The sequence below is a fragment of the Plecotus auritus genome (genome assembly GCF_963455305.1).
Source record: "Plecotus auritus genome assembly, chromosome: 1".
Taxonomy (NCBI): domain Eukaryota; kingdom Metazoa; phylum Chordata; class Mammalia; order Chiroptera; family Vespertilionidae; genus Plecotus; species Plecotus auritus.
Window position 1 is genome coordinate 47,073,840 of NC_137770.1, and position 13,715 is coordinate 47,087,554.

Sequence of the window (13,715 nt, forward strand, 5' to 3'; positions counted from 1 at the left end):
TGATTGTGACCCACAGTGAAAAACACATATTTTATCTTATATCTCAGTACACACACACCACCCTCTCCCCCTCTCTCTCTCTCTCACAGAGCAATACACACATGCATACTACTGAACAAAGTTTCATACACAGATACCCTTATTTTGTGTTTCTACTTAATTCTATTCTATTCTACTAAAAAAATGCTGGTTGCAACTCACTCAATCAATTTCATAACCCACTAAGAATAAGTATTCAATTCAGAGTGAGGTGTTTTATTGTATACCGCAGCCCACCTCCCGCATCTCCCTCTATACGGCTTCTGATTTTTGAGTTCAGTTACCTTCATAAGGCAGCTGAATACTCCCAGCAACTGCTCATTAGCCTCCTTGCCCTTAGTCTCTCTCTCTTTTCCAACCTCCCCATGAATTTTTCTCAAATGCAATTTTCATTTGATCATTCCGATGCTTAAACACCTCCTGAGGCTTTCCATTGCTTAAAAGTGCATTCCAGCCACCTGGTGTGGCTCAGTGGTTGAGTGTGGACCCATGAACCAAGAGGTCACACCAGATCGATTCCTGGTCAGGGCACATGCCCAGGTTGCGGGCTCGATCCCCAGTAGGGGATGTGTAGGAGGCAGCCAATTGATGTCTCTCTCTCATCGATGTTTCTATTTCTCTATCCCTCTCCCTTTCCCTCTCTCTAAAAAACAGCAAATACATATTTTTAAAAGCAGTGCATTCCAAATAAATAGCCTAAGTATAAGATCCCTTGCAGACTACTGTCCACTCGCCCCTTTCTCCTTGGTTTCAGCAACTTAAGGACTTACGGATTTCCTCCCCATCCACACCAACACCATGCCAGCTGTCCTTCTCAGTGACTTTGCACATGCTGTTCCCTGACTGGGATGCCTCCTCTCTCTTCTTTGGTGGAAAATTGCTTTCACTCCAAGAACACAGGTAACTAGAAAGAAGGAAATCCTGCCATTTGTGACAACATGGACGTTGAAGGCATTATGTTTAGTGAGATAAGCCAGACAGAGAAAGACAAATATTGCATGATAGCACTTCTATGAGGAATCTTTTTTTTTTAAATATATTTTATTGATTTTTTACAGAGAGGAAGGAAGAGGGATAGATAGTCAGAAACATCGATGAGAGAGAAACATCGATCAGCTGCCTCTTGCACACCTCCCACTGGGGATGTGCCCGCAACCAAGTTACATGCCCTTGACCGGAATCGAACCTGGGACCTTTCAGTCCGCAGGCTGACGCTCTATCCACTGAGCCAAACCGGTTTTGGCTATGAGGAATCTTAATAGTGGTTACTAGAGACTGGGGGGGATGTTGGTCAAAGGATACAACTTGTGGTAAGTACATTCTGGAGATCTCATGCCCAGCAAAGTGATTATAGTCAACAGTGTATTACATGCTTCAAAAATGCTAAGAGACCAGATCTTAAATACTCTCAGCACAAAAAAAGAAATGCTAATTATGAGACAGAATGAAAGTGTTGCCCTAGCTGGTTTAGCTCAGTGGATAGAGTGTCGGCCTACGGACCAAAAGTTCCGGGTTCAATTCCAGTCAAGGACATGTACCTTGGTTGCAGGCTCCTCCCCAGCCCGGGTCCTGGTCGGGGCTTGTGCAGGAGGCAACCAATCGATGTGTTTCCCTGACATAGATGTTTCTCTTTGTCTTTCCCTCTCTCTTCTACTATTCCTAAACATCAATGGAAAAATATCCTCGGGTGAGGATTAACAACAACAGAAAAAGAAAGTCTTAGCTAATACTATGGCGGTCATCATATTGCAATATATAAATGTATCAAATCAAATTTTTGTACACAATGTCATATATCACTTACATCTCAATAAATACAGAATAGAACTCAGATTGCCTATCACCATGCGGTCTTCCTCTGTCTTCTGTGTTTGGCTGTATACATGGCTCTGATACAGTACTTACTGTACTGAATTGCAATTACTTATTCAAGCATCTGCATCCCTCATAAACCAAGGTCAGTGTCTTGTGTATCTCAATCTGTTCTATATCACTGGCACCTAATGTACTAATGTAATGTCATTGTCCAGCAGATGTTAATTAAAAATTAGCAAAAAGATACAGTTTTTCAGTTCCATATCATTAATTAAATTTCTCCCATTTTATATGATCTTAGTCTTTCTGGCCATTTTACTGATCCAGTTACATACTACACATGTGTGCAAGCATGCGTTCATGTGCGCATGTTGAGGCGAGTGGAGAGGGTGGATTTCGGAAATAACAGTCTATCTGTAGTTCCTGATGTACATTATGTCCACCCCAGCCAGAAGTATTTTTTTTAAATATATTTTTATTGATTTCAGAGAGGAAGGGAGAGGGAGACATAGAAACATCAATGATGAGAATCATTGATCGGCTGCCTCCTGCAGGCCCCCAACTGGGAATCAAGTTCATAACCTGGTCATGTGCCCTTGACCGGAATTGAACCCAGAACCCTTCAGTCCACAGGCAGACACTCTGTCCACTGAGCCAAACCTGCTAGGACTCAGCCAGAAGTATTTATTGCCCAAGGGAACATCATGATTCTGATAGCAGAAATTTTCTTTTTAAAGTCATGGCTGAGACAATAGTCTTGAAATCCAAAAGTTTTGGTTTGAAGAGGAGAAAGGGCTGAATGGCACAGGAAGCAGGTCATAGGGTTTATGCCACAAACAGTAGACTGGGACAGAGATAGGTGAAGAACCCCTATACCCTGCTCTTCCATAGGCAAGATCAGGATTTGGGCCACTTGGAGTGGGAGGAGGTCAGTGGGTGGGACCAGACCTGGAAGGATCAGGGAAGGCTAAGCCAGCCTCCAGTGGACCAAGGGCAAGCTCAGTCAAGGCTCGGTGTAAATCTGTTGCCACCTTTGCTTGTGCAGGGATCCATGTGAGCTGTGCATCTCAGTGGCGGAGCTGGGAGTCTACTGCCAGGACCCCACCTGTCAAGTATCCAGTAGAAGTGACACCTGCCCACAGTCTGTTCACCCCATCCAACTACCCATGTAAGTGTGGTGGTATGAGGTCCAGAGGGGCAGTGATGATGGGGGAGGAAAAGTCCCACGCCCCATGCCTTGGTGAACTGAACAGAGCAAGCCTGAGGTTCCATCCCAAGGGAAACAGTTGGTGGCAAATCCTAAGCTTTTACATGTCTTTGGAATATCTTTTATTTTATTTTATTAATCCTCACCTGAGGATAGTCTTTCCACTGATTTTTGGTTTTTTTTTTAGAATGGGAGGAGTGAGGAGAGAGAGAGAAACATTGATGTGAGAGACACATGGATTGGTTGCCTCCCACATGTGCCTGGGCCAGGGATTGAATCCTTGACCCTTCAGTCTTCAGGCCCATGCTCTAACCACTGAGCAACCGGCCAGGGATGGAATATCTTTAAAACTAAAAAGTACCTTCCTCTCTTATTGAAAAAGGTTATTATGGAAAAAAAATGCAGCTATTAAAAAAGTATCGAATTAATCTGTTATCCCATCACACTGAGATAATTACTGGGATCGTCTCAGTCCTCCCAAACATTTTCTCTGCACTGCATAGAATTTTAATGGTAAAGTAGAGTAGAACCTCATTGAGAGCAAGAACCACATCTTGTTCATTTCCTTAGTCCCAGCACCTAGGATAATACTTGGTGTAGAAAAGGCACTTGATAAAATAGTTTTGAATGAAAACTGTCTCAAATCTTTAGTAGGCGAGGGGCAGTGGGGGAGAGGGATTAACCCCTTGTCATTATCATTGCAGATGACTTAGCCAAAGGACAAATGAATGTGTGAGAGGCTGGTGGGGGACAAGTTAGGGTGCGTGGGGACTTTCACGTGACAGTGCCAAGCAGCCCCAAGGGCAGCCAGGTGTTTCAGTGATGAAAGAATACAAGTTTTCTAAGAAGCCCTTCCTCTGTCAGCAAGTCCAAAGGACACTTACTAAGCCGGTGTGGCCAGCATTGTCTGAGGTCCCTGTTGGGGTGGTGCTAGTTTGAGAGAGGTACAAAGAACCTTGCCCACCTCTGCGGAGGGCCCATCTGTTGGCAGAGGGTGGCTCATCTCCCACCCCAGCTCTGGTTCCATGACTAGGAGCTCTCCCTCTTCCCCCTCCTCATGCACCCACGTCCGTGACCAAAGATGCCCATTCTGAAGTCTGCCCTGACCACTGCCCCACCTCCCCACCCCCATCTGCCCTTGGGCCACTGCCTCACCAGCTCCTCCCGGCTCCTTGTTTCAGGGCTGTCCTCAAACCTTTCCCCCTCGCAGCTGCCATTCCTGCTTCAAGTCCTTTCTTGGCTCCCGTCTAGGACTCAGGGCTTCGGAGGCCTGGCTGCGACCCCTCTTCCTCTGCCCCGGGGCCGTATCCGCACCTGGGATGTCGCTCCTGTTTCTCTCATCAAGAACTTCCCGGACCCTGAGCGGGCTGGAGCTGCTGCGGACAGCACTGGCCTGAACCCCTGCTCCTCCCTCCCCCCTTCCTTCCCTCCCCTTCAAGTTCCTGGCTTTTCCTTCAGCCACCTCCTCGGCCCCAAGCCTAATCTAATTGCAGACTCTTCAGGCTCCTCCCTGTCATTGTCCCTTGGTGGGAAAGTTGCCCAAGGTCACATCACAGGTCAGGGGCTGGGCTGAGACCAGAGCCTACATCCAGGCCCTTTCAACTACCCAGGGCAGGTGAGGTGAGCGCCCTCCTCGGGCGGTCCTTGGAGACAGGTCAGGGGAGAGTGGGCTGCCCCCTTTTGAGTGAGTGTCCCTTCTCCCAGACTTGGGACCTTTCACATCCTGCCTATTCTGTGTGCCTTCTTGGTCATGAGTCCCCGGTGCCTCTGGTTGGGTCATTAATTCTGGGGTGGGGGTGCAGGTGGCAGAAGAGACCCAGTTAGGAAAAATGGGCTTGATAGGAAGGCCACAATCTGCCACCTGCTGGCTAGATTCAAGCTCCTAGCAAACTCTTCCTGGTCCTTGAATCTTGCCTTAAGCACTGTGACCTTGAAATCTGGGATCTCTGTCCTCACCTTCCTCCTCCCACTTGGGCCTTCTCCTTTTCATTGTCCCTGTTCCCATCACTCAATCTGGTAACCCAGTTCACATTAGCACCCCAGTCACATTAGCACCCCAGTCCCTAGGGATGAAAAGGGCTGGGGCTAGGGCAATGCTTAACCCAAAGGGACTATGGGCTAAAGAGGGGGGGGGGGCGGGGTGAGGTGTTCCAGGCAGTGTGACAGCCAGGTCTAAGGGAGAGGCGGGACAGGGCTTCCTACAACTCCTCAGACCCCATGCTGTAGATGTTCACTTTGTCTCTCTAAGGACATTTGTGTTTGTTACCGAATTAAAATCCAAGGAAAGTCAGGCTTCAGGTTGTTCCCAAGTAGAAACACTCATGCACAAAATACAAGGAGCTTCTGCCAACACCCCAGACAGGCGCTCTCCCCTCTCCCTCCCTGCACCACCGGCCTGCAATTCCCAGGCTGGCCAAGGCAGGGAGGAAAGGGAGGGAGGTGGGAATGCTTCCTGTGGTCCAGGGAAGTGTCTGCTCCATTCCGTGCAGCGAGGCTGGGGGCTGGTGGCGCTGTGCGTAGGGGGGCTTTTCAGTATGAAGTCATTGCCCACAGGGAGGAAGCAGCCACGTTTGGCACGGTCCACTGGCAGTCTGGGGTGTTTGCCCAGTACCAGGAGAGAGTCTGAAAATGCCCAGGTCCATCCTGGGATCTCAGGAGGCTGGCTGGATGAGAACCTGGGAGTCAGCAAATCCCACAACTGCCTACTCCACACTGAGCCAGAGGGTAAAGCTCACTCCAGGGGCTGCTAGATGGCACAATGCCCATGGAATGACCACTGACCAGGGCCCCTCAAGAGCAGGCCTGATTCTTTCCTGTCTCTGGATTCCCAGCACCCAGGACTGAGTAGATCCAGCTACTCTAGTGTGTTAGACTGAGTTGAAAATCCAAGTAGGTGTTGGCGGGGCAGGCCAAGGGGTTTAAGGCATAACTAGGAAGGACCTCTTCATACAAGAGAAGTTTAGCCTATGCTCTCACTGGAGAAAAGAGGGGAGCAAGCACCTGGTGGGGATCATAGCAGTAAGAACAGGTTCAAAGAGCCAGAGGGACCCGCTGTCCTCCACTGTCACAATAACCAAAGCAATGTGGTTAGCGAGGCCACAACTGGCAGCAGGATCAGCGTAACAGACTAGGCATAATATACTCTAGTATATGGAGGACTACAGGACACACAGACAGTCAGTGTGGACTTGTCCCTACTTAACAAATGCGGTTGGGAAAACAGGCTACTTGGGGGGAAATCACATTTGACCCTGATCTTGGACAATTTGTCATAATGAGTAATGATTAAAGAGCTGCCCAGTTAAGCTCAGAACTGGGGATTGGGTGGGACTGAAACACACATGAGACAGGTCACCTGGTCCATTTCCCTGCTCCCTGAGTCCAGGCGGTGGTTGGTGTGTGTGTGTGTGTGTGTGTGTGTGTGTGTGTGTGTGTGTGTGTGTGTCAGGGAGCAGAGAAGCCTCAGTCAAGGAACCAGCTCCGTCTTCCTCAGCTTCCTGGAAGGAGCTTATGAAGGCCAGACTCTCAATGACTGTGCGAACTCAGGGCTTTTTAAACCAATCTACTGCAGAAACTCCGGGAGTGTCCTTGCTCAAATGCATGTTTAGCAAATGTGCTTTCCTGCACCGCACCCTGGAGGAAGCCGTCCTGCCGCTTCCCTTCTCCTGTTACACTTCTCCTTTGCACCACTCGTGCTAGGGCCGGTGGTCGGCAAACTGCGGCTTGCGAGCCACATGCGGCTCTTTGGCCCCTTGAGTATGGTTCTTCCACAAAATACCATGGCCTGGGCGAGTCTATTTTGAAGAAGTGGCGTTAGAAGAAGTTTAAATTTAAAAAATTTGGCTCTCAAAAGAAATTTCAATCGTTGTACTGTTGATATTTGGCTCTGTTGACTAATGCGTTTGCCGACCACTGGGCTAGGCCATGGGTAGTCTTGGGATTTGTCCCATTCTCTTAACTGCTGGTATAACAGACACTTAAGTGTTAGACCAGGAAGGGACCCTAAAGTCTTATCCCCTCATTTTAGAGATGGCGAAAGTGAGGCCAGAGAGAAGTGGATTACTCAATGTCGCACACCCAGTTAGAGGCAGAGCTGGGCCTGGGGCAACCCCTCCCAGTTTTCGGTGTCTTGCCCACCGCTCCTCTGCAGCCCTTTATTCATTTCCTCTCTAGTACCTCTCTTCTAAGCCTTTCGTTGCTTTCCTCTGGCTCTTCTGAGTTTTCTGTGGTGTCCACGCTGCTACATGCCTGTCCACTTTGCAGCCTAACAACTATGCTCCATGACAACCCTGGCTTTGTGAGAGATGAGGGTGTCCCAGTGGCTGCTCACTGTCCTTTGTCTATGATGGGCCCCAGCCCTCCCCTCAGGACAGACTTGGCCCAGCACTGAGACTCTCATAAGAGCCACATCCCTGTATGTCTTCCCCCCTACACCAGCTGAGTGACCTTGAGCATGTCACCATTCTGGACCTGACTGCTTTCTTGAAAATGGGGACAATATTAGAATATACCTAGAGCTGCTGTGAATGAAGATCAACAGTCAAGTACATGGGATAGTGCTTTGTGAACCGAAATAGCATTCCAGTGTGAAATGTTGGTGTCCCCCAGATCTCAACACAGGGCTGATACAGAGCAGATGCCTGCTGACTAACTGTAGAACAGTGGCTCTCAACTAGGGGCTATTTTGACACCCCAGGCGATATTGGGTGATTATCTGAAGACATTTTTGTTTATCACAACTGGGTAGGGTTGCTGTGGCATCTGATTGGTGGAGGCCAGGGATGCTGCTAAACATCTTACAGTGCACAGGACAGCCCTCACAGCAAAACGTTATCTGGCTCCAAATGTCAATAGTGCTGAGACTCAGAAGCCTTCGGAGGTGAAGGAAAGTGTGAAATTACATCTGCAGATACAGATGTGGTCTGCTGTTCCAGAAAGGCAAAGGCACTGGGCTGGGGAGCTGGCCATTAAGACACCGTGGTAACCAAGAGCGGGAAGCACCCGGGGTGCAGTGACATGGCCATGCCCAGGTTGATAAGTTGAAAACATTTTATTTCAATTCTATCCTTGGGAGGCAGCATAAATAATCACAAAAGACCACAAAGGTCAATGGGGAAGAAAAAAAGCTCAAGAAGTATGGGGAGGAGGAGATGAGAGCTAACACTGTCTAGCTGCAGGGGGTTAGGGGAGAGGAGACCCTGCTTCCGTTGGCCCAGAGGGTGGAAAGTTCATGGAGGAAAACCCCAAGGGTTGGAGGGCTTTCCCTGCCCAGGCTGCCTGGAGGGAATCCTGACCTCTGTGGGTAGATGTTCTGTGGTGGCCATGGGCAAAGCAGGTGTGGAGCACGATGTGTCTAGTAGATCCTAGCCAGCGAAAGAGAAGGGTGGACATTCATTTCTTGATTCCCGGGCCAGATCTCACCCCCAAACTGTGACTTTTCTGAGAAGAACAGTGTTGACGGACACTGTGGGTAGTGGGAAATGGAGAAAAAGAAACAAAAAGAGAATGTGTAGAAGACCAGATGAAACGTGGCGTCTCAAGAGTCCTGTGACCTCAGGCCACTTCTCAGTTTCTTCATCTGCAGAATAGAACGAGTGCTCCCTACCCCTGGAGTGGATGTGAGACTCAAATGAGATCCGATGTGTCAAAGAACTGTGTAAACTTTAAAGTGCTATACCAATGGGAGGGGCTGCGGTCATTCTACAAGCATAAGGCTGAGATAACAGTGGTGAGAGACACACAGAGCATCATCCACCCCTTGAAGCAGACACCCCTGCTCTGCCTTCCCTAGGGCCTGACTCCACCCTCCTCTGCCTCACTTCCAGGAGGAAGAGGCCTCATCTGAGAGGGAGTCCCCTGGGGGGGGGGGAAGGGCACGGGGGCCAGGGAAATGGAGGGGCACTGAGTGTGAGGGGCCTCAACTAGGCAGTGTGACACATTGGCACTACTGGTGTTGGGCAGACGGTAGAAGTGGCTTCCAGTTTTCATTCTCCACAGATACTTGGGCACCGGTGAAGCCCCCAGGGATTGGCATCTTGATGCAGTGGGAAGGGCCCTGGCATGTTCGGAACACCCTAGGTCCTGGGTCCACTGTTGACCTGTTGGGTGACTGAGTAAGTCATTTCTCCATTACCCTCAGTTCTGTCACTTGTGAAATGAGGACTTCATTCCCTACCCTACCTGCCTCCCACATCAAATGGGAAAAGGGTATTGCAAGAGCTTTGAAGAGAATCATGGGAAGGCAATGGGTCATTATGGCCTTGGCGAGCAATCCTCTTAATTCCCTGAAGACAAGAGAGAGAGGGGGGGTAAGAGACAGAAAGGAGTGAGGCTGCTTGCAACCCTTGTCAGGTGAATCTGGCTTCCAGGGCAGCAGACGGGGGGGGGGGGGGGGGGGGGGGAGAGGGGAGAACAGGTGACACCTGCCATCCAGCCCTTACAGTGTGGTCCATCAGGGATGCGGTGAGCCCCACAGTGGGTGCTGAGATGTCCTGACAGCAGCCTCCTTTGCAAGGGAAAAGTTCCAGTTCTAAGTCTACTGGGGTCTGGTTTCCTCCTCTGCTCCCTGGTTCACTGAGGGCACCCCTCAGGGAACCCGTGGTCTTTGCCCAGCAGGGGGAAGCCGAGATTCTGGAGGTGGCAGGAAAAGGGGCTGCCAGTGGGGTCCTCCAGGAGAGCCTGGGGACTCTTATTAGCATGAGGTCAAGAGGTCAAAGATCAGCTTCCAGTCTTGAGGCGGCAGGCGGGGTCCTCAGGCTCTCCCCAGCTCCCATCCAGGCGCTGTCTCTGGGGTCACAGGATAAGGGGGAGTTAAGGGAGAGTAGAAACAATGGAGAGATCGGCTTAGAAAGCAGCCCCGCGGACAGCTAACAGTTCTTGGGGCTGTTGCGCAAGTTCTTCAGTTCCAGCTGGAGCTGCCGAATGCGGATGTCCTTCTGTGCCAGCTCCTCTTTCAAACGCCGAATCTCATCCTGCTGCCGGAAGAACATTCGGAGGAGCTGGGTGGACCAAGAGAAGAGAGGCCACGAGGGCGGGGCGGGGCCGGGAGAAAGGAGGTGAGAAGGTGATTTCCTGAATGGGTAACCTCCACATCCTCCCTTCCCTCCCCCCTCCTGGGCTGCCCATACAGCCTCAGCCCCCATCCCCCAGACCTTCCACTGCTCCCCCCTGTAGTGTCCCAGGTGACTGATGTCACCACAGCTCTCCCTCCCCCAGACTCAGCTCACTGCTCCTACTTTCCCCTGTGAGGTAGGTAAGAGCGATAGACTTGGGGCTTGATTCGAGATCACTGCACAGGTCGTTTCCAAACATCCCAAACCTAATACTTTTAGTTACCATTCTGAATGGAAACCTTTCTAAAGTGCTTGCTTCAGGAGGCTCAGGATACAGATGGAATCCAGCTTTGTTCCCTGCTGACATGGAACCATCACAGGTACACCAAAGTTTGCCCGGGGCAGTGGTCCAGTTGCTGGCGTGGGTACAGGCAAAGACAGACCCTCCCTTAGACGACCCCTTATATTCACCTGCCTATCCATTTCTTCTGTAAAACAGACTGACAGGTGCCCACTGAACACGGAGGCCTGGAAGGCCGTGGCTCCTGGAGGACCCACACCAACAAGCAGTTGGGTTCCGCCTCAAACTTCCCGGTGAGAGTCGCATTTGCTCTTGCAATTGCATACTTCAATTCGCTATGCTATAAACTGCTGAGATGTGAGTCCCAAAGACAGTTACTGTCCTATATAAACTACCTTGAATGGTTTAAAAGATCTTGGTAAAGGTGATGCTAAAAATGCTGCTGCTGAATGAGTGAGCTATGGGTGATGTAACCACAAAAGACGGGGGACTTTTCTCTATCTGGATTGTGTGAGAGTGGTTACACGAATATAGAAACTTCTTACACATTTGTCAAAACTTATGGAACTGTATACTATAAAGGATGAATTTTACCACAGGTGAATGCAAACCCAATAAAGTTGTCTTTTGAAAAAACTGGGGAAAACTTTGAAAAAAACCTAGGGTTTTATTTCAGATTGACTTTAAGTTCTTGTTCTATGCAAAAGAAACTGGAAATTGGAGTTAAGATGTGATTAATTGAGAAAAACATAGAGTTCATCCAGGGATGTCCTCAAAGAAAGTCTTGGCCCTGCATCAAAAAATGTTGAATGAATGTATATGTTTTAAATGAAAACAAATGGTTTGAAGAATATATATGTCATTTTTATGATTTCCTCCTTTAACTGTTTTTTGTGTTGTTGTTTTTAAATACCAACAAACCAGTCCTGGTTTTGTCTGAGGGAAGATATGTTATTTGCTCATACACACTCCTGTGCCTTCCAAATTCTCAAAATTTCTTGGCACAATTTTTTCAACTTTTGTTTAAAAAGACATTATTGAGGTATAATTGACATTCCATAAATGTCACCTATTTTAACTGTACAATTCAGTGATTTTTGGTAAAGTTACAGAGTTGTGCAACTGTAAGTCTCCTCCCTCGTGTCAACCACCAGTCATTCTTTACACTTAAATCAATGTGTCTACTGTTAAGGCCCCATTTTCTAACTGGCTGCTTCCAAGCTGCTGTGAAGATTAAAACTGTGGGTAAAACCAGAGTTAGCAGGCTCTGAGTGAATTTCTTCCCAATGAGGATAGTGCATAGGCTTTAGTGTAAGGAGACTGTGGCATCTGTTTTGTCTGCTCAGAGACGCCCCCCCCTTTTTTAAAGTAGCATATTTTGCTCAGGAGCTTTTATTTTTATATATTTTTATATATTTTTATTGATTTCAGAGAGGAAGGGAGATGGAGAGAGAGATAGAAACATCAGTGATGAGAGAGAATCTTTGATCAGCTGTCTTCTGCACGCCCCCTTCTGGGGATCAAGCCCGCAACTGGGACCCTTCAGTCTGCAGGCTGACGCTCTATCCACTGAGCCAAACCAGCCAGGGCCAGAAACCCTTTATTGTTCTCCTCCAGGTCCTCAGTTCTGATTCATATAGACAAATCTATAGCTAAATGGTATTCGATTTAAATACTAGTCAACCCTGCCTTATCCACACCAGTACTAGAACTGAGGATGTGGCCCACATGGGCTAACAAAGGAAATCAGGTACCTCTACCTTCTCAAGGTACACACACACAAAATTTTAATAGAAAATGCCAAACGTATACAAAAGTAAAAAGAATAGCACCATGAATCTCCAAGTACTCATCAGTCATCTTCAACAAATGGCACGTGTTACTGTTTTTCCTCCTTGATATCTACCTATTCTTGGTATCTGCTCCTGCCCACTTCTCCTGCACCCCTCTCCCCCTTTTCAGGGATTATTTAGAAGCAAATCCCATTTATCACATGATTTCATCCAGCCCGAGAAACCTCAAAGTCCCTCTATAATGGCACATAAACATATTATATAACAATTACCAGTTTGCCTGTCAATTTCCACTTTAAAACTGTGAGGTCCCAGAGGTCAGGAATAGTCTTATTTTTATGAGTAATAGTGGCAATCATAAGTTGGTGTGACAAGAAGCCTCTAAGGTCCCCCCACCCCCGCCTTGCTATCCCTTCCCCTCAAGGGTCGAATGGACCTAGTGATTTTCAAATGAATAGAATATGGCAGAAGTAATAAGATGTCATTTCCAAGGTTAGACTACAAAAGGGCTGTGGCACCCATCTTGGACACCCCTCTTCCTCACTCACTCTGAGGGAAGCCAGTGCCATGTTCTGAGCTGCCCTATGGAGAGGTCCAGGTGGCAAGGCCCTGAGGGGTGGGGGCACCGCTGGCTGACAGCCATGAGAAACTGAGATTCTCAATCCCACAACCTGGGAGGACATGAGTCCTGCCAGCAACCATGTGAGTGAACTTGGAAGTAGATGAGCCACCAGATGTGACTGCAGCTCTGGCTGATACTTCACACCCTCTTGAGAGACCTTGAGCCACAGGAACCCACAGAAACAATGAGATAACAAATGTTCGTGGGTTTAAGTCACCAAGTTTTGGGGTAATTTGTTACATGGCAACAGCTAGCTAATACAGTCAGCCTCTTAGAGCACTTAATGTGAGCCAGGGAGAGATGATCTCTTTCATGCTCACAGCATTTCATATCCCCCTTTTGCCATGAGGAAAGGGACTTCGAAAGGTCAGGAAACTTGTTCAGGCACAGCCAGGAAATGGGCAAGCTAGATGCCAATGCAGGTGGGTCTACGCAGCCATCTCTACCTCAGCTGCATCAAGCCAAGTGCCTGGCACACGGTGGGCGTTCTGTGAGTCCTGGCTGAGCTAAACTGTACTGGCACCACAGACTGAGGGTGTGGTTAGAAAGAGAAGCCTTCGGGGCCATGGATAGGGCCTAGCTATGATTGCTCCTGAATACTGCTATTGCAAATGGTACAAAGAGCATTTCCATAAACATCCAGTATCTTCCACAAAACGGGAAATTGTCAGATCTCATCAGTGCTCCAACGCCAGGAAGGAAGGCAGTGCTGTAGTGCACGAGGCTGGCTTTCCTCTGTGAGTCAGGAATTTATGTCTCCTGTACCACCAAATGACAGCGACATTCTGCAGTGGATTCATGAGGAGACTGTGAGTCCACAGGTAACTGTGTGGGGTAGTGAATGTGAGGGTTGGGGAGGGGCATCAATATCCCTATGGTATCCCAG

The 13,715-nt window shown here is 48.6% G+C and overlaps 1 protein-coding gene across 1 annotated transcript in view; it reads right to left on the reverse strand.

The window, feature by feature from the left end:
* Nucleotides 1-8,094: 8,094 nt before the first annotated feature.
* CORO2B (coronin 2B) overlaps nucleotides 8,095-13,715 on the reverse strand; it is a 131,364-nt gene continuing 125,743 nt past the window's right edge. The window contains exon 12 of the mRNA XM_080644079.1: nucleotides 8,095-10,059. Within this exon, the coding sequence (XP_080500205.1) occupies nucleotides 9,928-10,059 (132 nt within the window). The 3' untranslated portion in view covers nucleotides 8,095-9,927. The remainder of the gene's footprint in view (nucleotides 10,060-13,715) is intronic.